Raw genomic sequence first — 26,811 nt, 5'->3', positions numbered from 1 at the left:
CCAAAGGGATATTCCATACGACATCATGCTGAGTATATAAACTGGGGGAAGAAGGAGGAAGGGGGGAACATCTGGCCTTATGGCGTTTGTCTTCCCAAGTAACCGTTACGCGTCATGGAGCCCAGCTTTCCTGGGGATGGCCAAGCACCTGCCTGCCCTTGGGAAATAGTAAATGAATTCCTTATTTTGCTTTGCTTGCATGCGCAGTTTTTGCTTCACCTATTAAGCTGTCTTTATCTCAACCCATAAGTTTTCTTACTTTCACTCTTCCGATCCTCTCCTCCATCCCACAGTGGGGGAGAGTGAGTGGGCAGCTGCGTGGTGCTCAGTTGCTGGCCAGGATTAGACCACAACTGACTTTCTAATCTACTGGAGAGTTCAGAGGATCAAAATCTTCCTTTAAAAAGTCACTTACTGCTTGAGTCTTTCCTCTACAAATTAGACAGTAAAATTTACAGGATATTTGAGAAACATCTTTTTTTCAGGAAAAAGCTATCCACTCATTTAGGTTCTTCCCAGATAAAGTTTGGCCTTTTCTACTAAGTAGCGACACTTCTTTTTAGGATCACAGCTGTGATAAAACCCTCAAGAGACGTTAACCGAAATATGAGTGGTTGGGATTAAAAACCACCTGAGAGAAGATAATACCACAAAGTCACAGCCAATGCTTTCAACCTAAAAAAACCACCTCAAAACCAAAAATCCAACAAAATAACCACCAAGAAACACAAGCATGGTTTTCATTACAGAAGTGCTCTGACAGTTATTGTGAACAAAGCAATTTAGAAAGTGCACAGACATTAACGAAGCTGCTGGACACATAACACTTACTACCAATTACAATGACCAGACATGGTTAAAAACCACTACAAATACAGTGGTGATTCCAAAACAAGAGTAAAATGTAGATAACTGTACAAAATCTGTGTACTTTGCCAGATGTTTCAATTAAATTTCAGAGAATGGTGTTAAAAAGCCATCTGCTTTTTGACTATTGTGGTTGGGTAATAAGTAGCACAAGCCAAATGTTAGGAAGGTGAAGAATCCCCCTGCCCTCCTTGAAATTTCTCTTTCATGGTGATGTAGTTGCATCACCATGCAATAAATAAATCACAATGCATAAAAGCTGTAGGTAGGGAAAAAGCACATCTACAAAGACATGACTAAATTCAAAAAATTGTTAATGCATCTACAGAGAACACTGCTCCTTGTTTATTTAGCATTTTCTAATAAGCTACTTAACACCTAGTTGTAGATGGATTACCTTTCTCATTACTTGTTTCCCATTGGTGTTGGTTTCACTTTTTTTTCTTCCCTCTGCACTTTCCATTTACTTAACCAGCTGTGGAAGCTAATTCAAGCTTTTGATCATAGTAATTTCTCATGGTTTTTTAGGATGTCTGTTATAAGGGACTCTATCCCAACAGTAGCACATTGGTATTTACTATAATATAAATGGTTTACAGCTTTTTACTGTAACATATAATTTTTTCCTTCTTCATTTTTTTATATTATGACAAAAGCAAAAACATACTTTGTCTTTTCTGACTACAGAGGCTAACTGACAAAAAGTTACCAAGTTAACAGAAATTACATGCGAAAGTAGGAAATTAATTCCATTCAATTTGTTGAAATAGCATTTATCTATCAATGCTATGTAGCTGCTTATCTTCTTCTGAAGTGAGTTACAGTACCTTAGACCATTTCAATGAAAAGCTTTTGGAATAGAAGGGTTACAAAGAAATTGAGGTAGTCGTTGCTTTTACATGGAGATCAGCTGTGCACACAAGATCAGCAGTCTTTAACTTACTCAGGTAAATGGGGGGGGGGGGTTCATGCATTTTATCAAGCATAGTCAGTTTTTTGTCTCTTTGAGCCAGTACTGCTATGTGTAACTTAATTTCCTACACTTGATTCAATTCTGTTTGACTTCATATTCAGCTGCCAATACAGAAGCATTTCATGAAAGAGAGAAGAGTGGTTTCAAGCCTAACTATGGCAGTTGTTTATGTCACAAGTGTCGCCTAGTAGCATTTCTTGTTTGCTATTGCATGCATCAAGTGGACAGAAACACTGTGCAAGAATATGACCCCTAAATTATACCTTTTATAATAAGCTGCTGCCAAAAGAAAGAAGTCTTGTGAACGGTGTAATGCTGTTATACAAAACTTCAATAGAAATGTAAGATGTTTTAAGAAATAAGAAAAAAACAGTCAAAAACCCTCATACGTAAAACAAAAAAAATCTGAACTTTCAAGTTCTGGTTTTGTTCAAATGAATGTACTATATTAATTATGCCTAGAAAGTTGAAATGGAACAGTAGGATTAGGTTTTAAGAAAGGTTTTACACCTAAGCCCTCATAATGTAAGTGGTAGAAAAGCACTGAGAGCCCCATTACTGACCAAGGATTAATTTCAAGCAATATAAAATATTTAATAAAGAAAAAAAATCCCTAAATCAAATACTCATCTAGAAACTTTTACTAATTGCGAAGAACATTCTTTCACTAAAAGCAGACATCTACTCAATTCCATCTTTAATTTGACAGAGAATTTTAGAGAAGTAGGAAAGACTAATGCCAGAGTCAGACTAAGAACTAACTGGTTTAACTGGTAACTTCAATTTTGAGAATTCATTATTTCATAAATTAAAAAAACACTAATACGCATCATCAACAAGCTACTTCACTGAAGTCAGTTCTTTCTTTCAGCACACAAACAGCAATCACTGCCAACAAAAATTAATGCCATAAAATTTCTTCCCCCTCATCCCCCCCCAAACCCTTTAACATCTTCAGCCAAGCAATTTACTTACTGCTCCCCACAACAGGATTTCATGAAGAAGTGATAATCACAGACACACCTGCAAATGTAGGAAGCAATTCCTAGACACGTCTGAAGAAGATTCATTTAAAAGAATGACAAATTATCTACAACAATTCCTTATGTACAAGGAACAACACATCATATATTGTAGCAAGTTTGCTTAGGATATTGATCCAGCTGAGAAAGTCAAAATGTAAGGCTAAGAACATTTTCTCACCTGTAGCTGCTGTTGCAAATGGGTGATTTCAGCAATTCTCAGTTCTCTAGATTTATTTGTACTTTCAATTTCTTGTCTTTGGGTAGACAGCCGACATCTGATATCCTGAAGCTTTCCCTCCAATTGATTTTTTTTATCATTCTTCAGAAAAAAAGAAAAATATCTCTCTTTTTTTAGCAGAATGGTTTGTCATGCAAGTAAGGATCTAAAAAGTACTTATATTCCATATTTAAAAATTGAAATTATAGAAAATAAACATGGCCATATAACAGTCACTACTGTGCTTGTGTATTTTATCTGCAACACGATCACTTACTAGAGCTTCCAGCTCAAATTCTAAGGTCTTCTTCTTTGCCTTCAGAACAACTATGTCCTCTTGTTCTTTGTTTCTTTGATTTAGCAATTCTTGCCGACGATTACGCTCCCACTCGAGTTGCCGTTGCCTCTCAAGTTCCCGTTTTGCAGCCTGCAGCATATGAAATTTTTATTTAATTAATTAATTAATATATGAATATTTTTATTTAATTTTTTTATTTTAAAAAATATGAAAGATCTATTTTGAGAAACTATTCTAATTGCTAATAGTCATATTCTAATGTGCAATTAAAACAATATAAAAACTTCACTAAACTGTGGACTAAGTATGTGCCTCTAAGCACAGAAATTGCTCAATTGAAACCCTCACATGAGAACACTGGTGAAATGGGGCTTCACCATACAGCAGACAGAATCACAGAATCATTTAGGTTGAGAAAGACCTTTAAGACCATTGACTCCAACAATTAACCCAGGACTGCCCAAGTCCATCATTAAACCAAGTCCCTAAGTGCCACATTTACACTTCCTTTTTTACATACCTCCAGGGATGGCGACTCAACCAATACCCTGGGCAGCCTGTTCCAACGCTTTAGGTGACTAAACAGTTTATCACTCCATTTTAACCAGTTTCCCAAGATTCGGTTTTCTGATTTAACAAGTTGTTCCATGTTAAGACTTCAAGAACTCACCAAGATGGCATCAAAAATCTTTCAAACCTTCAATATTAGACATTCTGCAGCTTTGCAAAGAATAGTCAAATGCTACTGCACTGAATGCATCATTATTTGGCAATGTGAGAAAATAAAAAGCAATTATTTTAAAAAGCTGTTAATTTGTTAAAGAAAATGTGTGCTGGTTAAATTATCACAGGAAAATCATGAATGTCAGCAATACCCATGAGTTTATCATCATTCATTCAAGTATATCTTTGTATCGAAGAAAAAAATAATTATTATTTTTAAACAAGTCAGTGGTTAGGAGCACGTTGTCCTAGATCTAAATGTCTCATCCATCCATTTCACATGAAAAATAAAGAGATAGCCGACCCTTTCCTTACTTTCAAGAACCCAAAAATTTAAGTTCGTTCTTTAAATGTTTACTTACTAAAAATGACAACAAAATATTTAGTGTACACATTACATTTTGTTCTAATCAAACACAGCTGCCAGTGACATAACCACCTTCCTTTTATCCAGTTGGTTACCTCTCTCCTTTCTATTTCTTTCCTCCTTTCCTCTTCCCTCTGCCGTTCCAATTCCCGTTGTTTTTCCAGCTGTTTCTCTAGCTCCAGTTGTCTTTTACGTTCTTGCTCCTGCCGCTCACGTTCTTTCCTTTCTTGCTCTGCCCGTTCCAGCTGTGCTAGACGCTCTTGTTCTTTGCGTTGCTGCTCCAGGAGAGCCTGCCTCCGTTTTTCAAGTTCTAGGTTGCCACGTTCAAAGTTCTCCCGTTTTTTATCTTCAAACGTAACTTTAATGTGTGATAACATGGAGCAAAGGAGAATTAAAACTTTGCTACTGACTTAAAAAAAAACAACTTAAAATCCATATATGCTGAATCTAAGTGAAACAACCTTTCAACAATAGTCGATGTAGGTCTCAACTACTAATCATATAGCTCTACAGGTAATTCTAGGTTTTATCATGATCATACTGTAGATCCCCTTAAACCCACATCCTTAGGAAACCAAGGTGTGAATTTCAGTTCCTATTCCTCAGGCTTTTAGGTTTCTCCACAAAGCCCAACAGGTGGGTATAACTTCGACAAACCACTTGCCCCTAATCCTCTGTGAGGACACAGGATCTGCAGTTCCTCTATACATTTGATAGTAGTAGCAGTAAAAGAACCAACACTTCAATTACTATAAGGCAACAAATTCAGCTGATTATATAATTAAAAAGCCATTATGCAAATGACGAAAATTACTCAGTTACTGTCAGGAAAAGAAATGGCTTGCTTAAGTTCTTGAGCAGCTGAACTGAGCAGTAGAAAGACTAGATTTCTGCAGATTTGCATCCTTATCACTTACTGTCCTAAAAAATTGACCTCAGTTCCAGCACAGGTTCCCTGACATCCTTCTACAATATCAGAGACTGTCCTTCCCTTGCTTCACATTCCTAGGGCCCTCTCTCACAGATCTCAAAATTATTTTTTCCATTTCACCTTATAATTCTTTTCATACCCTGTATGTCCCATTGCCATATCCCATATTCGATATTGCTCTCCGTGCATGTCCAACATGTACATTTTTGGCATGCAATTCAAGTTAAGAGATAGCGCATATTTACTTCAAAGTGTGCAGACACTGTTTAACACGTTGGCTTGATGTCTGCTGAACCAATTGAATTCTTGTCTTTTTCTAAGTCTGCCCCACCCTTTCCTATTGCCTATCACCAATTTTCATAAAACTTGAAAAAATGTAACCACTCTGTTGTCTGTCAAGTTTGTTTAAAATTAGCCACTGGGTTCAAAGAATATTAAGATCCAGAGCTGATCTGTATCAGAGACACTGATGGACAATGTGACTAAAATCCCTACTGACTTAGAAAACCAAGCAAAAATAGGGAAAAAAAAAAAAAAAAGAAAAAAATATTTGTCAAGAAAGTCAATTACAAGGAATAGGTAGAAAGGCAAAACAGTCGCAAGTAGTATGGACATTAAGATAACACATTCAAGGCTCAGAAAACATGTACCACTAAGAAGAAAAAACAGGTTCTTAGATGGCTGCCCAACAGGCTAGTATGGTCACTGAGCAAAATCATGGTAGCTACCAGAGATAACAAAACAAAGCATATCCAAAGTACAAAAATAGAAGAGAATGACTTCTAGCAAATTAAATAACTAGCTATCGGCTTGTGTTACTACGATTAAGGGAAAGCTTCTAAAAGCTTATAAAAGCCAACAACAAAAACTCTTTCAAATGTCTCAAAAGGAAAAAAAACATAACGAGCCAGATTAGCAAAGCCAACGAAGAATCAAGATGACATTCACTATAAGTGATCTTTATAACGGAAAATTTATACACCAAATACAGTAAAAGGCTTATACACTCTAGTTCCTCTTTAACTGAAATCAGAAATGGCTTTAAAACAAAAATAAAACCAAAAAATTAAGATTAACAGTTTGCCAAACCCAGACAATGCTAATCCATGGTTCTAATACAACATTAATCAATTACGAGCTGTGCTGTACAATCTATCCTTTAATCAACGTAGTGCTGTAAGACTACAAGATGACAAGTGCAACACCAGTCTTTAAGAAAAGATGACACAATGATCTTAAAAGCTACAAAGTCAGTCTACTCTCACACTGGGCAAAGTAGCAGAGGCTGTGCCAGACAGACTTAGTTAGTAGACGTGACTAAACATGATACCATGGAAGAATCGGTGCAGGAGAGCTACCTCTCAAGTCTAATAGACCCAACTGTATCAATGAAAAAGCAAAAAAGAAGATCAGTCAAAATCCAATAAAGAAACTAAGCCAATGCAGTGGTTGACCTTCCTGACACTACAAACTGCATACCAAAATCCTCTGATTGCAGAGACACAAGACTCGGGCCTCAAAACAGCCAGTGCAGGAGAGTCATATCTCACCCGTGGCCAAATGTTCAATTGTGACCCTTCAGCAGACCCTGCTATCTCCCTTCAACCTATCATTATTACCCAGCAGACTGTCAGCAGCAGTTAGTTATAAAATAAAAACCAAAGACAAGAGTTGTATCTGAATAGCTCACATGCAGATCCCTGGAACTAACCTGTTATAGAAAGAGACAGAAGCTCCTTGGGAACTAACAGTTAACAGATTAGAACTGAAGGGTGAAATAAATTACCAACTTTCACAATGACAGAAACATTCTCAGTAGCCTCCTTCAAAGTTCTCTACTAGCAATTGTGCTACTCGGTGTGCAACAATGATCTGGAAGAGACTACAAAGTAACAAGACAGCTTCTGGAGATTATGCCAGGTAGTCACAATATTAAAATAAAAACCTGACTGTGAAAAGCTTTAGAAGAATCTCACAAAACTGAGTGATCTGGCAATGAAGAAGCACAGAAAATTCAAATATTAACGAATACGGAGCAGTGACATGGGGAATAAAAATAATCCTAACTAAACACACAGAGTCATGAGCTCTGAAATGGTTAATAGATTTGGGGAAGGATGCTGGCATTACTGCAGGAAGACTTCTAAAATATCAACTCAGATCTAAGCTGTGATCGAAGAGGCCACACAGTGTTAGGAATCAATTTTAAAAATTGAAAAATAATTTAGAATAAAACAGAAAAGCATTATTATGGCACTGTATAAATCTGTCATATTGCTACATCTTCAACTGTGTGACATTCTGGTCATCTTAGAATAAAAGAGAGCAAAATAAAGAAAGTAGAAAGAACAAGGGGATGATCAGAAGTGTTAAGATGTTTCCTAACATTTAGCATCTAGGAGGCTTTCTACTCTCCCCCCTCCCACTCCTCCCCTTTTTTCCTTTTCCCAAAAGCAGGGCTTCTAAAGCTTGTATAAAAGAAACATTGTTATACAGACTGCAATGAAAGGTCTCTGTATGTATACTGTGATCTTTTATAGAGTACATACACCGAACTACACTCCATCCAAGTCAAAAGATGGAAGTAGTAAAAAGGTTTCCTGCAGCCCCATTATAGGACTGCAAAATGCTGCCTCTGTTGAGAGTGCATAAGATAGGCAGCCTGAATGTTGTTCATACCTCTGTTATCACTAACACAAAGGATCACACAACAGTCAGCAATTAGCTGGACCAAGCAATGTCTTGGTTATGTCTCTGACATGTCACAAACTGATCTGGAAAGAAAACATTTCTTAGTAAGCCCTTATAACTCCACAGCATATGACCTGATTATAAGATCTGGTAACAGCACAAAATACAAATCTATTTTTGCTTGCTCACCTGGTAATTTCTTTTCCAGTTGCTGCTGTTCTTCTTCTAATGCTGGTTCTTCTGGTAACCTTTGGTCTACAGACACTGAACTTAGAGCAGATATGCCACTACCAGAGCGCACTCTTCTGTCAATAAAATGACAATTCTAAGTTGCTTTAAAAAGCCTATGCCTGCCAAATTTGTTTATGATTTAACAATGAAATCATGAATTAAATGCAACAGTTTAATGTTTAATGATATTTAACGTTCCTTCAGTGTTGCCCAGAGGATTTTACTCAGCCATTGCCATTAAGATAACAGTATCCTCCAGAGTCCCAACAGCACACACTGGTGACCTGAGAAATCTAATTCTGAGTTCACAGTCCCATGCAATTTACAGATGTGTTCAACCCTGTTTCCAGGGTCTTTCACTTGTGACCACTCTGAAGTTGGGGAAATGCCAACTTAAACTACAGCAAAAGTTGCAAAGACAAAGGAAGAGCTCACAGTCAAGCTAAAAGCAGGACCTCACAGAAAATAAAAAAAAAAAAACCTGTAATCTTCAGGACGATACTTAAAGAACATGAAGCTATGATTGTATGCAAACATTTCTTTCCATTGCTGTTACAGTCTTCCCACCCATTTCTCCACAAAAAAATAAAACAGAGAAACAGAAGTAATGACCCACCACTACTATTCACAGATAAAAATGTATCAAAAGACATCCTAATTCGGTACAGTGCAAATTCACAGCATGTTTTGAGTTTCAATACATCCAATTTGCTCTACAAAAGTATAAGCTTGAACTGTAACACTTCATACTTCTATGGCCAGATTAAGGTTTTTGGAAAGTATGTTGGCATAAAACATTGAACAAAACTATATTCTTACAAGGAATTCTTGCTAGTTCCAGCATCCAGTATTTGTAATAAAACCAAAAAGATAGTCAAGCATTTCCCAATGAGAAAGCACTCTGTGCCGTAGATGCAGTACAAAAAAAGAGAGCAGTTACTTTTCAATTTCTTGTACTTTACACTCACAGGACAGCTTTCCCAAATGAAATAAAAATTTAGGAGCAAGATTCCAGAACTATAACCAGTTACCTAAATGAAGGTGGAATATACTCTGGAGGCAGTACAGGTGGCAGCGGCTGACCAGACATAGCTACATCAATTAAGTGCATAGCCAGAATAAACTCTTCAGCTGTAAGCTTTCCATCTTGATCAATATCGGAAAGATTCCTTTTTAAAGGGAAGGTACAAAGTAAGTAAATCCTTAAATATTAAAAGTCACTGTTAAAAAGCATAGTTTTAATGTATTCAGTTGCAAATTAATTCAACTTTTCACTATTTTTTCACACTACTTCTTTGAAACAGAAAGCAAAAACCAAAAATCAAATGCTTCACTATTTCCCACATTTCTGATGCATATCTGCCTTGGAACTATCCTTATAGCCATGGCTTCTACTTCACTTGCTTTTTGAGTGCTGCCTGTACCATATGCGATAGTAGTAATATTAACCAATGCAGTTTTCTTGAACACCTTGTGAACATCCACTTCACAGTATTATTTAGAAAAAAATCAGCTTAAGATGCTTGGTAGAACTTTATGGTTTGGTCTCCTTCTTCCATGAAGGCTCCTATCTCACATTCCAGAGCACATATTTGCATTAAAAATCAAAGCCATTCTAGTCCTGATAAGCACAAAAACATTTTAGCATTATGCACATACTGAAAATTATGGAGTAACATCCCTGGATGTCCTAAAATCAGTATTCCAACAGATGCAAAAAATGCTTTTACTCATGTTAAGGTGGTATTGGACAAAATTTAACAGCCTGAACATCAGCTTTGTTTCTCTAGCATGCTGCACTCCAATCACGCAGAAAAATCTCCCATGATACTGTGAAAATCAAAGGTAAGCAACTGAAACAAGGTACAGGACTTTGTTTATGCAATTTAAATTTGGAGGAAAAATATTAATTTCTTTTGATCCATGCTTATGTTATTGAACTACTCAGGCTGGGGCACAAGAACAAGCCAGTAAAATAAAAATCTAGCATGCAAGGATATAACTGATCAGCTAACCCAATACTCTGGATCCATATCTTTGTTACAGAAATATCGAAACAGCTGCTACAGAATAGCTGATAGGCTGCATATCAGTACTTCACTTCGTATGCCTATAAATCAGTGAATCCAGTCCCAATACAGTCTGACAAATCTTGCCCCAGAGAACAGCAACAGCAGTTCCACTGCCAGACAGTAACTATCAGGAAAGGGAGCAATACTTAGGACAATAAAAGATGTAAAATCGATTCCTTATCTTATTAGACTTGGCAGTTTTTAATGTCAAAAATTAAAAGAGTTGTGTTTAGAACTCCTAGAGTACGCTGACAACACTTCCATGCCCACTCAACACTGGCAACAGGCAGAGTGTATTTTGTTTAGTCATTTGCTAGCCGATTGGGTTGATTTATTTTTTTTTTCCTTACAGTAGCTTTGTTAGGAAACAGAGGAGAGAGTGCTATTAAAGCAACAACACAACAGACATCCCCACACAGAAGTCAGATGGGGTAGCGAGTTGACAATGGTTTTCAAGTAAAGACTTATAAAGTATAGAAGTTAATTAGAAGTAACTTTCCATGTAACAATAAGAACATAATAAACTTAATCAAACAGAAGTTGAAAGGAAAAAAGAGAAGCTGAGACAAATCCTTTTAAAATCCATTATTTTAAACATATGTAACTCCAGCCTCTTGGAAATAAGCCCTTGGAAACTCACATAAAAGGCAGACAAGTCCCGAAGAAAGTATGGTTCTGAATCAAGCTTCCTTTTGTACTACCTGTGCAAATGTGTAAGTTTCACTGGTGCTGATATCACATGTGGCTAGGGATGTAGAAGACTGAATAGCTGGTCTGCCTAAAAATCCTATAATTGAAACCCAGCTTACAAAACATCTATCTGCTTAGCATAAAAGATGCTTTTTTTTTTACTTTTATGAAGTAATATTAATATAACTGTAGCAGTGCAGTTTTTTTTTTTTATAAAGTTAGACATTAAAAAAAGCAACGTATAATAATTTATCAGTGGAGGGGGACTGAAAAGGAAGTAAAAGCCCAGTATAAAGTATAGAGGTTTAAGTACATTTTCCAGTTTGATGGAAATTCATAGATTTATTTTTACCATATTGTAGCCAGCTGAGCCTGGGGTAAACTTGACTGCATAAGAATAGTTCTTGCTTGCGGACCTAACAAAGTGAAATAAGGATTAACAAACAAATAAGCAACTTTCTCCTTTTCTTGCATTACCAAGTAGCTAATACACAAGCCAAGCTTAGTTCTGAATAGGTAATACTGAAGAGATGTTACCAGAATGAACCTAGGCTCCCTCCCCAAAAGAAAAAGCTAAAAAAATACATAACCCTTCCCTTCTCTACAGCAATATTAATTAAAAAAAAAAAAAAAAAAAGCTATGAAAAGCAAAGAGATCCTCCCAGAACTAGTAAAACCAAGCCAGCGTACTCTTCTAGTTTCTTTTTGAAACTGGGTAGGCACCCTCATCAGTGAGTGAACTGTAAAAATAAAACGTAAGCAATGAACAGTGAGTAAATGTCTGCACAAGTTTTTACATAACCCACTGTACCCTTCCCCAGTGCCAACTTATTTCACAGAAAATAAAGGAATAAAGGTGATAAAATGATCCAAGCTATGATGAATATTTGCTTCAAAACAAGATCATAAAGAAGTTGGAAGATTCAAACAAAAACACATTGAGGAGAGAGATGAGTCTCTTACTATCTGAACAGCATTCTAAATGCTATTCTAATTGGCCTTTTACAGTTCAAAAAAAGGAGACAACAAAAACTGCTTCAGTACCTGTTAAGTGTCCACTCATTGTTTTATCATGACTATTGAACAGCTGCCTGTACTTCAGTCTTGATGACTGAGGTACAGCCCATTCTGCCACAGGAGGAACACTAGAATTAGAAAAAGGGTAAGGGGAAAGGGAAATATAATATTAAATTTAATCACATGAAGCTAACAGGTACAACAGCATGAGGTGCTGCACAGAGATCAAATTTTATGACTGAAATGGTACTTTTCACAAATATTTCCTTCTATCCCTGAAACCACAACAGCTTTGACTTCCTGTTTGAAAACATTCACCATAATTCAGTGTCTTAGAAGATGGGTTTTTGGTAAAGTTTAATGTGATAGGTCTAAGAGTTTTGCTTTTTTCTTTACTAACAGAGAATTAATTTACCTGAACAGTGTAAAGGAGCTGAAAGCTTTTACCTAAACATATAATAGGAAATGCCTTACCACAGTCAGCAGAAGTAATGTCTCATTTTACCCTGTCTTTAACTTTTTGTCTTAACCAAACAATTCATAAGCTGATTCAGGAAAACAAATGTAAAATACAATGAAAACACAGAAAAAGTGTGAAAAAGCTACACGTGAAAGCAATCAGTTTCTCATAATGGAACTCAGACTGACAAATGTAATATTCCCAGTTCTAATACATTAACATACTAAGTGTGTGCTGTTACTTGTAGCTATAATTTCCCATGCTTGAAGGCTGACAAGTCTTCATACTGAAAATGAGCAGTTTCTCAGTCTTTAGGCACATTCAAACTTTGTCTTTTTTGTTACGGTTCAAAAAAGATGAGGGGAAAAAAAAAAGCAGCCAGATTAAATAAGTATTTGTAACAGCATACCAAACTAGAGTTAAAAAAATGAACCAAAACTACCAAATCCCTTTTCCCGGGTCCACTGAGCAGAGTAAGATCTTTCAAAGTTGAACTGCAAAGAAATACTCTGCTATTTGACCTCATATCCTATTCTCACATGACAAGACCCAAAACAGCAAATACCTCTATTTCTATTTCCAAAACACTGTGCTTTAATAATACTCTTTTACGGGAGCAAAGCTAAAAACAAGATGTATCTTACATAAGGAAAAGAGAATTGAAACTAAAAGAAAAAAAAAAAAAAAGAAGAAGAAAGGAAAAAGCTGACTATTTAAGTTTTATCTGTTGCTTATCTAATAACAGGGCACAAGAAAAACCTGCAGAAGAAAATTTAAAATAGATAATTAAATAATGTCCCAAACCATTTTCTTTTTGCAAAAAAGATGTGAATTTCTTCCTCATCAGTTTTGCTAGATTTGGAGCTTCCACAAATTAGGTCTACCTTTGTCTTACATACATATATAACTTGATATGTGAAGTAAGGTACATTAAGTAACGAAATTCTCCATCACGAATACTCAAATGGTAGTTTTGGAAGAAAAAATGCTGGAGGACAAAACAGTTGACTTGTATGCCAAACACCACGACTGCCCAAAGTTCACTACTCATGGCTCAGCAGAGTGATAAAAGCACTCCAAATGGCATACTGATTTTCATCCTTCTCAAAATTTAAAATAATTCTAAGCTATAAAAAAGAACCCAAAACCAAAAAACAACTTCAACTTCATATTTTGGTTTAATGGACTTAGCTCTTCTTGCTTCCTTTCCATAAACTCTGCAAATCAATTACTTTGCTATCTATTTTCTCCAGAGTAAAACCTGAAGACACATGCTAGTTCATCACTCAGCATTAGCAGCAGTCTGTAGAAGGAATACCCCCTTCACTGCTGGCAGACATTTCAGAGTTACTGAAGTAACATCAATTGAGCTAAGGAAGCTCCAACCCTGGCCCAAACAGATTTAGAGAACCATGCATTTTCACCTCAGAGAAGTCGTCATTTCACCTGAGGTTCAGGCATCTGTTGGCAACAAAAGTGACCAGCAAGACTGAGATATCATTAACCCCAAAACTATGACAGCCCTCTCATGGAATATCTAGAAGCCATTTCAGCTAAGTTTCTTGAACTTCATTAATTATTAATACAAAGTATTGTTACAGACAAAGCAGATAATGTCTTGTACCTCTGGAATTTGTATCAGAGCACCACTATGTTCCTGACAGTATTAGATTTCAAAGAGAAAAAGGTTTGTTTTGAAAGATTTTTAATCCTATTTGTCAAGAATCAGTAGTGTTGCTTATCTAATAACAGGGCACAAGAAAAACCTGCAGAAGAAAATTTAAAATAGATAATTAAATAATGTCCCGAACCATTTTCTTTTTGCAAAAAAAGCTGCAGTGTAGACCTGTGAAAAAGTTTGATTTACAAAGACTTTAGGAAATTACTATCTTACCTCCTCAAAGTTTTATTTTGTTAGATACATTACTTAAGACCATAGTAAAATACATTTTGCCTAACCATATGTTTTCCTAGGCCTTGAAATAATTTTAGTTGATTTTTCATGCAGGGCTTGAAGAATATGTAAGAAACAATTCTGTGAAGTGCATTTAAAATAAAAGAACTATTAAACATTTCACTTTTCAAAATAATCCTGGAGTTGCTAATTTTAAAGAACATCGCTTTTTACATTTTCACACTAAAAGAAGTGCCTGTGCAGTTCTTACACAATGCAGATTGTATTTACAGAAGAAAATGCTTTTCTGAAAATCAAGATATCTCAATGATACACTACTCATGGACCACTCCTTGTAAAACCACAGCATCCTATGAAATCCTGAAGTAATATCTCAGCAGGAACTAATTTCTGCAAGCAAATATTATTTCAGAAAACAACTTTGAAAAAGAGAAGTAGTTTTTCTAACTCGGGGGAACCAGATACACTAATTCCACACCAATTCCACACCAACTTACCTAGCCACATCAAATGATTGTGCCTTTTGCAGTTTTGTGTTTAGCTGTGATCCTGGACCAGATCTACTAAAGGAAGAACTCTTTGGCAATGTGGCTGTAAATAAAAGAATACATGTGTTTACTAGTATCAGCATTTTAAACCAGAGAATTTCATTACATTCATTTAGTTCCCAACATCAAACAGAAGTAGTATGGTTCTTCTGATGGTATCCCTTTTAAAAATATTAAGGTAAGGTAACAGCGTCTAACAAAATAGGTGAAAACACACAGGCACCTCTCTCATGCCTTTTTTTACTTTTGCAGTTTTATGGAAACCCTGATTATACCAAATTATATTGTGATTAATATTAGAAATCATATGTAGTCCAGTATTTTAAAGTAATCCCAAACAAACATCAGTACTTCAATGGTTATAAATAGGAGAGGACCAATTTCTAGGCAACAGTTTACTGGCAAGCTGGATTTATCACGCTGCTGTATAACAGGGTTAATACTTTGCTCAACATGACTGACTGTTACAATACGGTATATCCATGTTTCCTCTTTTAACTTTTATAAAAGTTTGCTAACCAATTGCATTGGGCTAAACTGAAGTACAGTCCTTGTCCAAAGTCATTCTTTAAAGCAAGTTAGAATGGCTGATTTCCTGTCTACTATTCTGTAGATCCAAAAAAAGTGGCAAAATAATTTGTTAATAGCAAAAGAGTAAACAGTCTCAGTATGTAGCATACCAGGATGAGCAAAAGCAGGCAGAGGCTGTATAACAGCAGGAGCTCCATTAGCCAGGGGAGGTACTGCTGCTGCAGGAACAGAAGATACTAATGGTGGAGACATTCCTACTACTGGAATAGATGCCATTGGCACTGGGGCAACAGTTGTAAGAGATGGCATGCTGGCAATGCCCCCAATACCTATGGGTAAGAAAATGAGATATTTTTTCTAAATTAGAGACTTCTAATATGATACAACCATTTAACTGCAGCCTGCAACCCAGCAGTAAATGCAGAATTGAAGAGCAAATTGAAATGGAAACTTCTACAGACCCCTTGAAAGAACTCTTACAGTCTGCTGCACCATTAGCATATCGGGGAACATAAAACAATGCAGAGAACACAACATAACACTTTATAATGTATGCATATAAGAGCACACTGGATGCAACACTGACCAAAAAAGTCTATTAGCATTTGCTGAAGAAAATAATTGTTTGCCTTGAACTAAATGAAGAGCAGCACTGTCAACTTCCAGTGAGTAATGAACCCAAAGTCTACATTTAGCCACAGCTGAAAAGAACAAGTTTCAGGATAAATGCTTGCAGCCTATTGTCAAGATGAAACAGTGCAAAGCTAATAGGGTAAAGCACAGTAATGAGGTATTTTAGGTGTAAGCACAGTTGCATGGATAACAGGGAGGTTAAGGAGGTCCAGTCATGCCAATGGGAAGAATAAGGGTGTATGCAAATAACTGAGATGAAGTCTATAGTGAATGAGAAAAAAAGAAAATCACATATTGTTCTTGTTTTCTTGTAGGTTTGACTTTATTAAGCCGTTTCTCAATTAAACCAGTATTTTGTCTGTTCAAGTCACTGATTTCTTACAGTCAGAAATAACATTGTAGAACTTGTGGAAGTGACAACTGATCAAACAACATGGTTGCACACAGTTTATCAAATGCACTATTCTCTTTTCTTAAGGACAGGCACCTATCAACTTGAGTCACAGCAACAATTAAAACAGAACCGTAAAGAACCTCTCACTACAGAATACAGCAGGACATTGAGGTGTCAGACGAATGTCCTCGTTTTGGCTGGGATAGAGTTAATTTTCTTCTTGGTGGCTAGTGCAGTGCTGTGTTTTGGATTTGGTGTGAGAACAGTGTTGATAGCACACTGATGGTTTTGGTTATTGCTGGATAGTGTACGGGGTTGGGGACTTTTTAGTTTCTCAGGCCTTGCCGGCAGCAGAGCTAAAAAGGCACAGATAAATAAGAGGGGACACAGCCAGGACAGCTGACCTGAACTAGCCAAAAAGGTATTCCATGCCATGGGACGTCATGCTCAGTATATAAACTGAGGGCGATGGCCAGGGCCTGAAGATCATTGCTCTGGGGCTGGCTGGACATTGGTCAGTGGGTGGTGAACAGCTGTACTGCGCATCACTAGTTTTCTTTTCTTCCTTCCCTTTGGATTTCATTCCTTTCCCCTTCTACCTTCTTTTCATTATAACTGTTGTTATTCTTGTTCTTTTTCTTTTATTTTATCTCAATTATTAAACTGTTCTCATTTCTACCCTGGAGTTTTATATTCCTTTCTGATTCTCCTCTCCACCCCTCTGAATGAGGGGGGAGTGAGCGACCAGCTGGCTGGGGTTAAACCACAACAATGAGGTTCAGCTTTATTTAGTTATTTTCCTCTCACCAACCCATTTTCCCTATTTTTTCCTTGAAATGATGGCGACCTTGGCAGTACTTGATCATGAAACTGAATCAGCCCCTGTTCCAGCTAATGCCAGTGTGGCACTGTTCATAAAAAAGCGGAGGGATGGCATTACTACCATGACTTGTAAAAAGTCAAGAAAAACATAGCTAATCTCGTCAAAGCTGGAGATCCCTTGATGACAAAAGTTTAAATAAAAACTCCACCACTTTAGAATGCACTAGCCCTGCTACCTGATCCATCTTTTTTTTCCTGCAAACACTTTTGTTTCAAATGTACAGGGAGCAGTATAAGACCTGAAGCAAACAGAACCTCAACTCACATTATTCAGTATGGTTGGATACTAAAAACTCATTGAGATTATTTTTTTTGTTTTTAATATGTGCATGCATATGGGGGTTGAGTCTATGTACTTTTAGAGTACTTTTTCCTAAAAGTTTCTTTTAGAAAATTAAAAACCACAATCAAATTCAACTCAGGTTGCTATAATACAAGCTAAAAAGGAGGAAAACAATGAACTTACCAAATCCTGGTGCAGCAGGCAGAGCAATAGGTGGCTGCTTCATGACAGGAGGCAGTGCAGATGGGAGCTGATAACCTTGTAGTTTTAATTTGATAAGTTTCATAGCTATTGAAAACTCCAACTGATCCATCCTCCCATCATTGTTCATGTCAGCTAGAGCCCTACAAAATACACCATTTTCAGTTAGATTCTGAAAGCATGAACTTCAAAAACTGACCTAGGAGTACACACACAAGTATGTATATTCAAGACTAATTAATTTCCACTCAAAATAATTATGCCAGGCTAAAAATGGTCATGAAACAAGACACTGTTTAAACTGAGAGCTTCTTGATCTTTCTCTTGCAGTGATTAATAAATATTTTTAAAGTAGCTTTTCAACTCTTAGAGGAATTCCAGTGAAGCATCTAGAGAACAAGGATTAATGTAGTTCTACAAAAACTTTGCAAAATCACACAACTGAAACTACATGGTACTACAAAGAGCACCACAAAGAATCAAATGACTTAGTCTGCAAACCTGTACTTTAGCTCCATTTAAAATGTTCTTTAAATCTGTGCTCTTTACTAAACACCATACACCATTACATCTGCAAGTATACAAATTTGTTTTCAGTTAAACAATAGTACTCGAGATAAAACACTGAGCCTAGACCTTGAATAGGCTTTCATGTAAATCAGTCTGACTTAAACAGTCTTCTTTTTGTTTCTTCATTTGATGGTTAAGAAAACCATACTCAGCAGGGAATAGGGTTGGGAGGTTGGGAGGAGAGAAGCAGGAAGGAGAATGTTAGCTCCTGCAATTGCAAACCAAAAAAACAAATGCACATTAATAATGTAATTATTGTAAATTTAGTTTAAAACATTATGCTTATTTCTTTGCATTCATTTGAAGAATTAAGTACACATTTCAGTATTGGAATAATATATTTTTTTAAGTTCATGTGTACATTTACATGTCATGAATGTGACAACACAAAGGACCCAGGCAGTCTAGATAAACTAGGGCTTTATTTCTGACCAAATCCCTATCAAGGAAAGCTTTCATGCCAGTATGTGAAAAGTTATAAAAAAACCACTGCAATAAATTGACAGTTATTTATAATTGATACTTAAATAAGTAGACAGCCAGGCAAATGCAGTGGCAAAGAATTCACAAAATACCCTCTCATCACAACCAAAAAAACACTAGAAAAACTCAACGAAGAGGCAGATCCCAGCAGAGGCTGTCACAGATCAATCACACATCTTGTTTCCCCTGGTTTAGATCATCAGTAGCACTTTCCCCAAAATGGAGATAATACAACCGTTCCCAGTACTTATAAGACAGCATAAGATAGTTACACCACTGAAAAATCCACCAACTTTGACGTCACAAGGCTAAATACTATTACTGAAAATCTGGCAGCAGTATTTAAAGAAGAAAGTCTGGTGAGAAAACTGTAGACTCTGATGCTTACAGTTAAAAAGAAAAGTACACATTACACCACTCCCTGAAAGATGCTGAATTACTACAAATATTTCATTGAAGAACAAGTTTTGGCTGTGTGAATTTCTAGATGTTGTTTCCTGAAGCACAGTATCACAGGGAAGTTTGATTTACATATAAAATCTGTCTGTTCTTCACTAACTTTAAACCTTCCTCAAATCCCACTACCAGCAAGTCTTTGGAAGCCTAAATTTAGTCAAAGCTAATTCTGGGTCCCACATAGCAAAATGTGATTTGGATTCAAGTTTCAATCATGATTGCTCAGTATGTGGTTCACTTGACAAATAATCACTTTAAAAGATTGTACTGTAGCAGTTGGATTTGATATATGGTAGTCCAACTAGAAGAAGGAAGAGGGAAGGCCAGCATGGCAAACCTGGACCAAGAGAATTACGAATTTGGAATGGGTATCTCCTCTTCCTTGCAGAACACTACTGCTCTAGAGGTTCAGCTTCTGATCACTCTTCCACAAAGAGCAAGCAACACACTGGTACCTCTTGATGTACTGGCAGGCCAAGCCAAAGTGGAAGATGTAATGTTTTTGTCTTCACGCAATTTGTGGAGACAAGTGGGAGAACCCTCATGAAGGCAGAGAAGCCTCTCTCCTATGAACGTTAAGCAATAGCAAGGACAGACTGCAATAGCTGTTAACATGTATTACAAAATAAAAGGTATGCTTACTTCTAGCAAGAAGTTAAAAATACAAAGTAGGCTTCCCACATACTGTTACTGAGGTTATGTTAACTCTGAAGTACAAACACTTTCTCAGACATGAAAGTACTGAGGTTATTAGCTTCCATCATATCTTTCTGTCCAGTGGGGTATGCATACCACAAGCCACTATGTGCTAACCTGCAAACAGACTGCATGTATGCAGTACATAGTGCTTTTCCTCTTACACAATGAAACAGGTATAAACCTCCAAAACTTGTTTGCATCTCTCTAAAATTTTCTCTACGTCAGAAATGTTTATATCAACTTAAAATTCCTGTTAAAAGCCCAGATTAATTTTCAACTAATTCATAAACTATGACAATCAAGAATATCCACTCTGTTTAGTTTTCAACAATAGCATGGAAGTGTTCCAGAACACGCTGTAGGATTTTTGCTGCCCAAAATCATCACTTAGGCTTACAAGGGACAGCATTACTCAGTAGATTTTAATTTTCTTTTTTATACAGCTTTTACTTTTCACAACCAAAACACTTCCTATAATATCCATTAGTCAAACCTATAAACAGTGATGCTAGATTTCTAAAAGTCTCACTTGGGAGAAATACATGCAAGTCTTACAAACCCAAAACATTCAAGAGGCAAAAGGTGTCTGGAATATTAGAATGTCAGAAACTTAACGGCTAAACGTATTTTCTGAAGTGCTCCCTTTTGTGGGTTTTGCACTAGAAAGTAAATCAACATACAGTAAATGAATACCAAGAAAGCCTCATCAGAAAATCAGAATATTAAGAAAACAGAAACCAGGAGCAGGTAATAAGCTTCACTTAACTGATGCTTACAAGCAGATACCACATCTTTTTGAAGGCAACTAAAGAAAATTCAAAAATTTTCAACAAGGAAAATGTGTGGGCTTTTTAACCAAAGTTTAGTTCAACACTTGCTTAGCCATTCTTCTGTCAGATGCCCAGTGGAAAGGGCAGTAAAACACAGGCTTATATAGCCAGCAAGCTGAGGACCTCCATAGGAACAAAGCTAGAGAAACTGATCTAGATAAACCTATTCTAGGAGATTTTTGACTGCACTCCAAGCAGTCAACGGTCCTCCCAAAGACAACTCGTTCCTCAACATAAGGAGAAGCCACTCAGCTCCGTAGCGACCAACTGGCACCAACACCTCAAATAAATAGTCACAATGTTCCTTACATCTTTGCATTTAAGCAAAGTAATCAAACATATTGTGTTTAATAGTCTCATTTGTTCAATCTAAGTGGCTCCTACACCTGCAAATACTTAGATTTATAAAATTTAAGCCTTTACATTACTAAAGCACAGGCAGAGTCCCTCAACCTGTTATATGCATGGCCATGAAAATACAGTAAGAGTAAATATAACACTGTAGAGGACCTTGATTCTCCAGGCGTATTTACAGAGTGTACAGCCAGATCACAGTAGATCTTTGCATTCTACATGAGAAAATATTAATTGTCCAGTAATAAGAAACTTTGATATGGACCCGTCTCATTGCTTTAATTGAAATCCTATTCACATAATCATCAGTAGCTTTAAGTTTAATGTCTGACCTTCTGTTCAGCTCATTTACTCTATGTCAATGGCTTTGTTATTTAAATTAACAGCAAAAATTTCAGTGAGAAAAATCAGGTACACACTACAGAATCTACATACATTTTTACAGCATGCTAACACAAATCAGCTTTTGTCTGACAAAATCTTTAGTGCAAAAATAGGACAAATTTTCATTTCTAATTACTGAATCTAGTGCCATGCTGCTAGATTACAGGGCTACTTTTGAATAAACAACACCTTAAATGCAGTGAATGGCTGACAGTAAACACTACCTAATTTCACTGTTTGGCTTCCAATGAAATTTGGAAGAATGTAGTGTCCTTAAATTTGTTTCATTTAAGGTCTGGCTCAAACCAGTGCAGAGCAGTAAATGGACTAAACATTGACTAAATATTTATCGTATTTTATAGAACAGGCCTGTGTGTATAACAGGTGTTTTCTAATGAAAATAGCTGCAGTGAGCTTCATCACAATGCTAGGTTTCAGGTGCTGACAAAATTTTTCCCCTACAGATCTTTTCCTCCTCCTTTCTCTCCTCTTTCCTGCAGAATACAAAGACAACTGGATTATTTTTGCATTTATGAGACACAGAAACTGAGCATGCACATTTTTTTCTGTCAAATATGCTTATGATTACCCTACAAAACATCTATCTCCATGAGAATAACACAGAGTGTTAAAACAAGGAAATTCCTTGCAGTTCAAAAAATCTCATATTATACAATTCCATACTGCATTACAAAACTCAGCCATAATCAGAGAGGAGAAATTAGGTCTTTAGCATCAGTCACTTTATCAATGCATGCATACTAAGAGTTACAACTCAGAATTGCCACCTATAATCTTTCACTCCCACACTAGGACAGAGATTTAAGAAGGGTGTGAGGGAAGCATATGTCAGAAATACGTAAATCAGCTAATGGCTTTAGTCTGTCCTGAAAAATAAGTAACTCTAAATGCACGAAAAACAGATGGCATTGATTATTTTAGTTCTCATTTAATTCCAGAGAGACAGGCTACACAGAAGATGCTTTTTGAGGCCACCATTCATAAGGGCTATAGAAGAAAGCCAGATTATTGCCTATTTAAAAACAGTTATCTTCCAAGCCACTGCAGTCTCAATTCAAAGCCTACTTAGAGGCTTCTTAATAGATTACCAGCTTGGCAAACTCCAAAGCTTGCAAAGGGTAGAATAGCAAAGAAGTTGTCATGACAGACCATAATAATTCCACTAATTTGCTCCACTTAGGTCCCAGAAATTTCTTTTTTCTTAAATGAATGATGAGTAGAAGGGACACAGGAATTGTCAATGCTAAAAACTATGGAGCTACTATTTTTAAGAAATATTAGTTATTTGATTAATAACAAACTTTGATTAATAGCAGAAATTACAATTAATCCTTAAGTCTCATCTTAAAAAACTGCAGAATTACACCAACTGCAGAATATTCTCAAACCAGCTCTTGAGGCAGAAGACATTTAACTGGTACTTCAGCTAGGTAGCTAGCACTTCTTAAAGTTCTAGAGAAAATTATTTTTTCATGATACAAAACCAGCAGTTGAACTTTAATTAAACTGTAAGTCAATGAAAATCCTTATACTGCTCACTTATGCAAACAAAATTCTCTCACTCATGAGAACACATTTGGAAACTCATAGAGTGCTTGCTTTCACTGTAAAGAGCTCTGAAAGCAGTATGGCCAATCACTCATTAGGCCGATCCCCCCTGCAGTTCCTTTCCCAGTTGTGTTTTTCTAAACAAGAACCTCCACAACAAAACAGATGAAACTTTGTATTAGCATAAGCTTGTCTACATACAGCTGTAGGTAATCCTTTATGAAACAAATGCTAGGCTCCTATCTTGCAGAGAGATTTATACAATCAACTGTGTTCAAAGCAGACTCATTAAGAATAGGAAAACACTTCTAAAATACAATGCACATACACTTCCATATTACTAGGATCAGAAAGTGAATTTGAAAAGTTTCACAAGTTGCTCTCAGAAAAACAACTTTCCTTCCTTAAATAATGTTGTACCTCCCCTTCTCTCTCTAATAATCAAATGCTATCTAAAAAAAACAACAATAATTCAATCTATTCAAGAAATAAAGAATGCTGACAGAAAAGAAGTTTTATGCAGCTCCCATCTCTCTCAGATATTCTGGGTTTATTACTCCCAAACTCCCCCCTCTATTAAAGTACTCCCAGATCTGTATCAATATTAATAGAGACTTAAATAGACAACATTAGAATATTGCTATTAATCCACAAAGCAAGTCGGCCATGAGTTCTTAACCCTGGGAGCTAAGACAAACAATGATTCACATTTTTCATGCTGCAAAGGACTTCTTGCCACTAAACAGTCTAACTTCTATTGTTTCTGTGGGACAGCAGTAATCTGTGGTAGGTTACAAACATTCACTGATAGACCAAAAGAGTTAAATCATTTGAGTTGTGGGAAAAGAACGGTGTTTTCCTTCCCCGCCCCCCCCCCCCCCCCCCCCCCCCCCCCGGCCTTTTAAGGGGTCTTACTAATACAATGCAACTATTTTCCTACTTGGTTATTCTAATTCCAATATATACAAGTGATCTAGATTTTTACTTAAATATTTACTTCTCTTAATTCAGACATAATCAAAAAAAAGAAGACAGACAGTAAGAAAGGGACGTCTGCATGCTTTTTTTATGATTTATAAAGGCAGCATGAATAAGTTTTAGCTCAGCTTTATTTAAAAAAATGTGCAAGTTCAGGTCTTGTCTCTATGACAACTACAGAACTAGTGGAATGATTCTCTCCCTCTCAAGAGGCTTGAAAAACTGAGTAATTCAGAGAGGAAGAGATTTTTAGTCAGACTATTTACAACTGTTTAGTTTTGTTAACACCTATTTAAAGCTAATGCCTACGGAACATTTTTGGAGAAAGGATGTCTTGTTTAAGACACAATGTCTTTCCCTGTTTAATTAAGAGGCAAGAGAAGTTCCAAAGGGCCATCTGAACTTTTGCTGAGTCTTCAGCAAATAAGATAACCAGAACAAATTTGATATTTGTAAGATGAAGATAGTCTGAAAAGAAAATAAACTATTTATTTAAAAGCCATGTAAATCCAACCCTTCTTTTAGGCATGCATATTTCCAGAGCAACTGTTTTTCTTGTGGAAAATAACTCTATTCTTTCTCCAGTCAAAGCAAGATTCTGGTTTTAGAAGTCCTTACTACAACAAAAATTTTTTATAACTGCAATAAGCTCTTTCAAACAGTTACAGATCTGTCACAAGTTATCCATTCTTCTGCTGCTTTTTTGCAATCTAGAATGAAAAACAGTATTATTCACTCTGTCCAGCATCAAAAAAAGTTTTAGTAGCAATATAATGTAAATTATTAATAATCTATGCAAGTTAGCATGTTCAAGTCTGGCAGGGTCATATAATTTGGAGCAGAAACACCTGCAATCCTGCATGAAGAAACAGCAGATTGTAGAAATGTTTGTGATGTGTAATATATAGCAGTGGAGACAATGATCTGTCTAAACTTAAAAAGGAATGGTAAAAATTTCAAGCTTTCAAAGTGTATTGCCGACAACAGAAACGGTTATGCCAGCCTTAATTTTTATAACAATTTTTCCAAGTCTTACATAGGCTTTCCCATTAGAAGATTTTTAATACTAATTACTGTGCTTAGCAATTGCATTAGTACATTTTTAATAAAGTTGAAAGCATTTAGTAATTTAAAATGAGGGTTGTAAATCACAAACTTCAAAAATACCATTTGTAGAAAGTTACCTATTTCTAATAACTGTACAAGTATCGTAACTCAGCTAAAACACACTACAAAGAGTATTTGCCTTGTAGACTTCTGGAAATCACACTAAATCAGTGATTTTAAACCCCAGATTCTGAAATATAATTACTGTCCAAATCTGTGCCAATAAACTTCACTTTGTGATGTAACTGCAACTCTCCCATGACCTCCCACTTACTCACCATATCTGTGCTAGTACTGGTTGAGGTAACCCAGATTGAAAAAAAAAGTTTCTAGCTTGATCACCTATAAAATAAATAGGACAATTTCAGAAAATGATAAGAATACCTGTAAGAGGAAAGAGGAAATCATGAGTCAAAAATATCTAAACCAGAAGCAATAGTAAAATCATAAATACTTAATTCTATGCATACATAACAGAGTATGAGATTTAAACCAATTTTGTCACTTGTAAACTTACCAGGTATTTCCAACAAGCACATACTCTTTAACTCTGCAACAGTCGGCACCACATGAAGTCAAGTGGACATTAACTTCTAGTGCAATTGGAAATTCATGGTTCACAGTCCCTAATCTGCGTTAACAGCTCTCTTCAGGATTCTATGCCTTGCGAGAACAAGAAATTCTTTTCTTCTAGTAAAGTATGTACTAATATAAAGTCTGTTTTAGTTTTTTTTCGAAGTGCAATGCCAGTCAGCTACCACAAATTAAATAAAATGGTCTTTACCCTGATGTGAACCTGATAATCCACCACTAAAGCAAGCAATGGTATATTTCAGTGTCATTTTTCAACTAACAGTTAAAAGTAAGTATAGCAAAACCATTACAAAACCATTAAGTACTTGGAAAGATTGTGGCCTGTAAAGGAAAGTTGCAAATGGACTACAAAGAGCACTAAACATCAAATGAGGTCAAAAAACCAGTATTTTGTACCAAATCTGTCATGTAACAGGAGCAGAAACAATCAAATTGTATACTTGGAGCCATGTATGGCTGTGATGAATTCTGTGCTAAGAATCTGATTCTGATTTCACACTCTGGAAATCCTCTTGATGGATCAGACAGTAAGAAAGGTAAAACACTTCTCTACCTTTCATTTCAATTCACTATCACAGTTTAGATAGCACTTTAGAAAATTAAATGCAACAAAAAATAACAAAAAAGTAGGCATCCTACTGCCTCTAAAATCAAAGCAAATCAGTGGTGTTCAATGAAAATTTAGTAGAATCACTGCAATTCCTTTACTTGCAGCTTTGCTTTCCACAGCTTTAATCAATTTTGCCGTTCAGATTTTTTAAAGAGGTCATCCATGCCGATTTCACCAGTTTAAACAGTTTCTGAAACAGATTTCAGTTAAATTGATATATTTCATTTA

The 26,811-nt window shown here is 36.1% G+C and overlaps 1 protein-coding gene across 4 annotated transcripts in view; it reads right to left on the bottom strand.

Annotated features, from left to right (window-relative positions):
- ITSN1 (intersectin 1) overlaps window positions 1-26,811 on the bottom strand; it is a 141,179-nt gene that overhangs the window by 77,042 nt on the left and 37,326 nt on the right. For 3 of the 4 annotated variants that reach the window (XM_080374684.1, XM_080374683.1, XM_080374686.1), the window contains exons 4-14: window positions 25,658-25,721; window positions 17,932-18,092; window positions 15,706-15,885; window positions 14,975-15,068; window positions 12,130-12,230; window positions 11,438-11,501; window positions 9,355-9,492; window positions 8,282-8,397; window positions 4,566-4,828; window positions 3,360-3,509; window positions 3,044-3,184 (exon numbers count right to left, since the gene is read on the bottom strand). In XM_080374684.1, the coding sequence (XP_080230810.1) occupies window positions 3,044-3,184; window positions 3,360-3,509; window positions 4,566-4,828; window positions 8,282-8,397; window positions 9,355-9,492; window positions 11,438-11,501; window positions 12,130-12,230; window positions 14,975-15,068; window positions 15,706-15,885; window positions 17,932-18,092; window positions 25,658-25,721 (1,472 nt within the window). The remainder of the gene's footprint in view (window positions 1-3,043; window positions 3,185-3,359; window positions 3,510-4,565; window positions 4,829-8,281; window positions 8,398-9,354; window positions 9,493-11,437; window positions 11,502-12,129; window positions 12,231-14,974; window positions 15,069-15,705; window positions 15,886-17,931; window positions 18,093-25,657; window positions 25,722-26,811) is intronic. The other variant, XM_080374685.1, reaches the window with a different exon arrangement.

The sequence above is a fragment of the Falco punctatus genome (genome assembly GCF_963210335.1).
Source record: "Falco punctatus genome assembly, chromosome: 2".
NCBI classification, from domain to species: domain Eukaryota; kingdom Metazoa; phylum Chordata; class Aves; order Falconiformes; family Falconidae; genus Falco; species Falco punctatus.
This window is presented reverse-complemented; position numbering and strand designations above follow the sequence as displayed.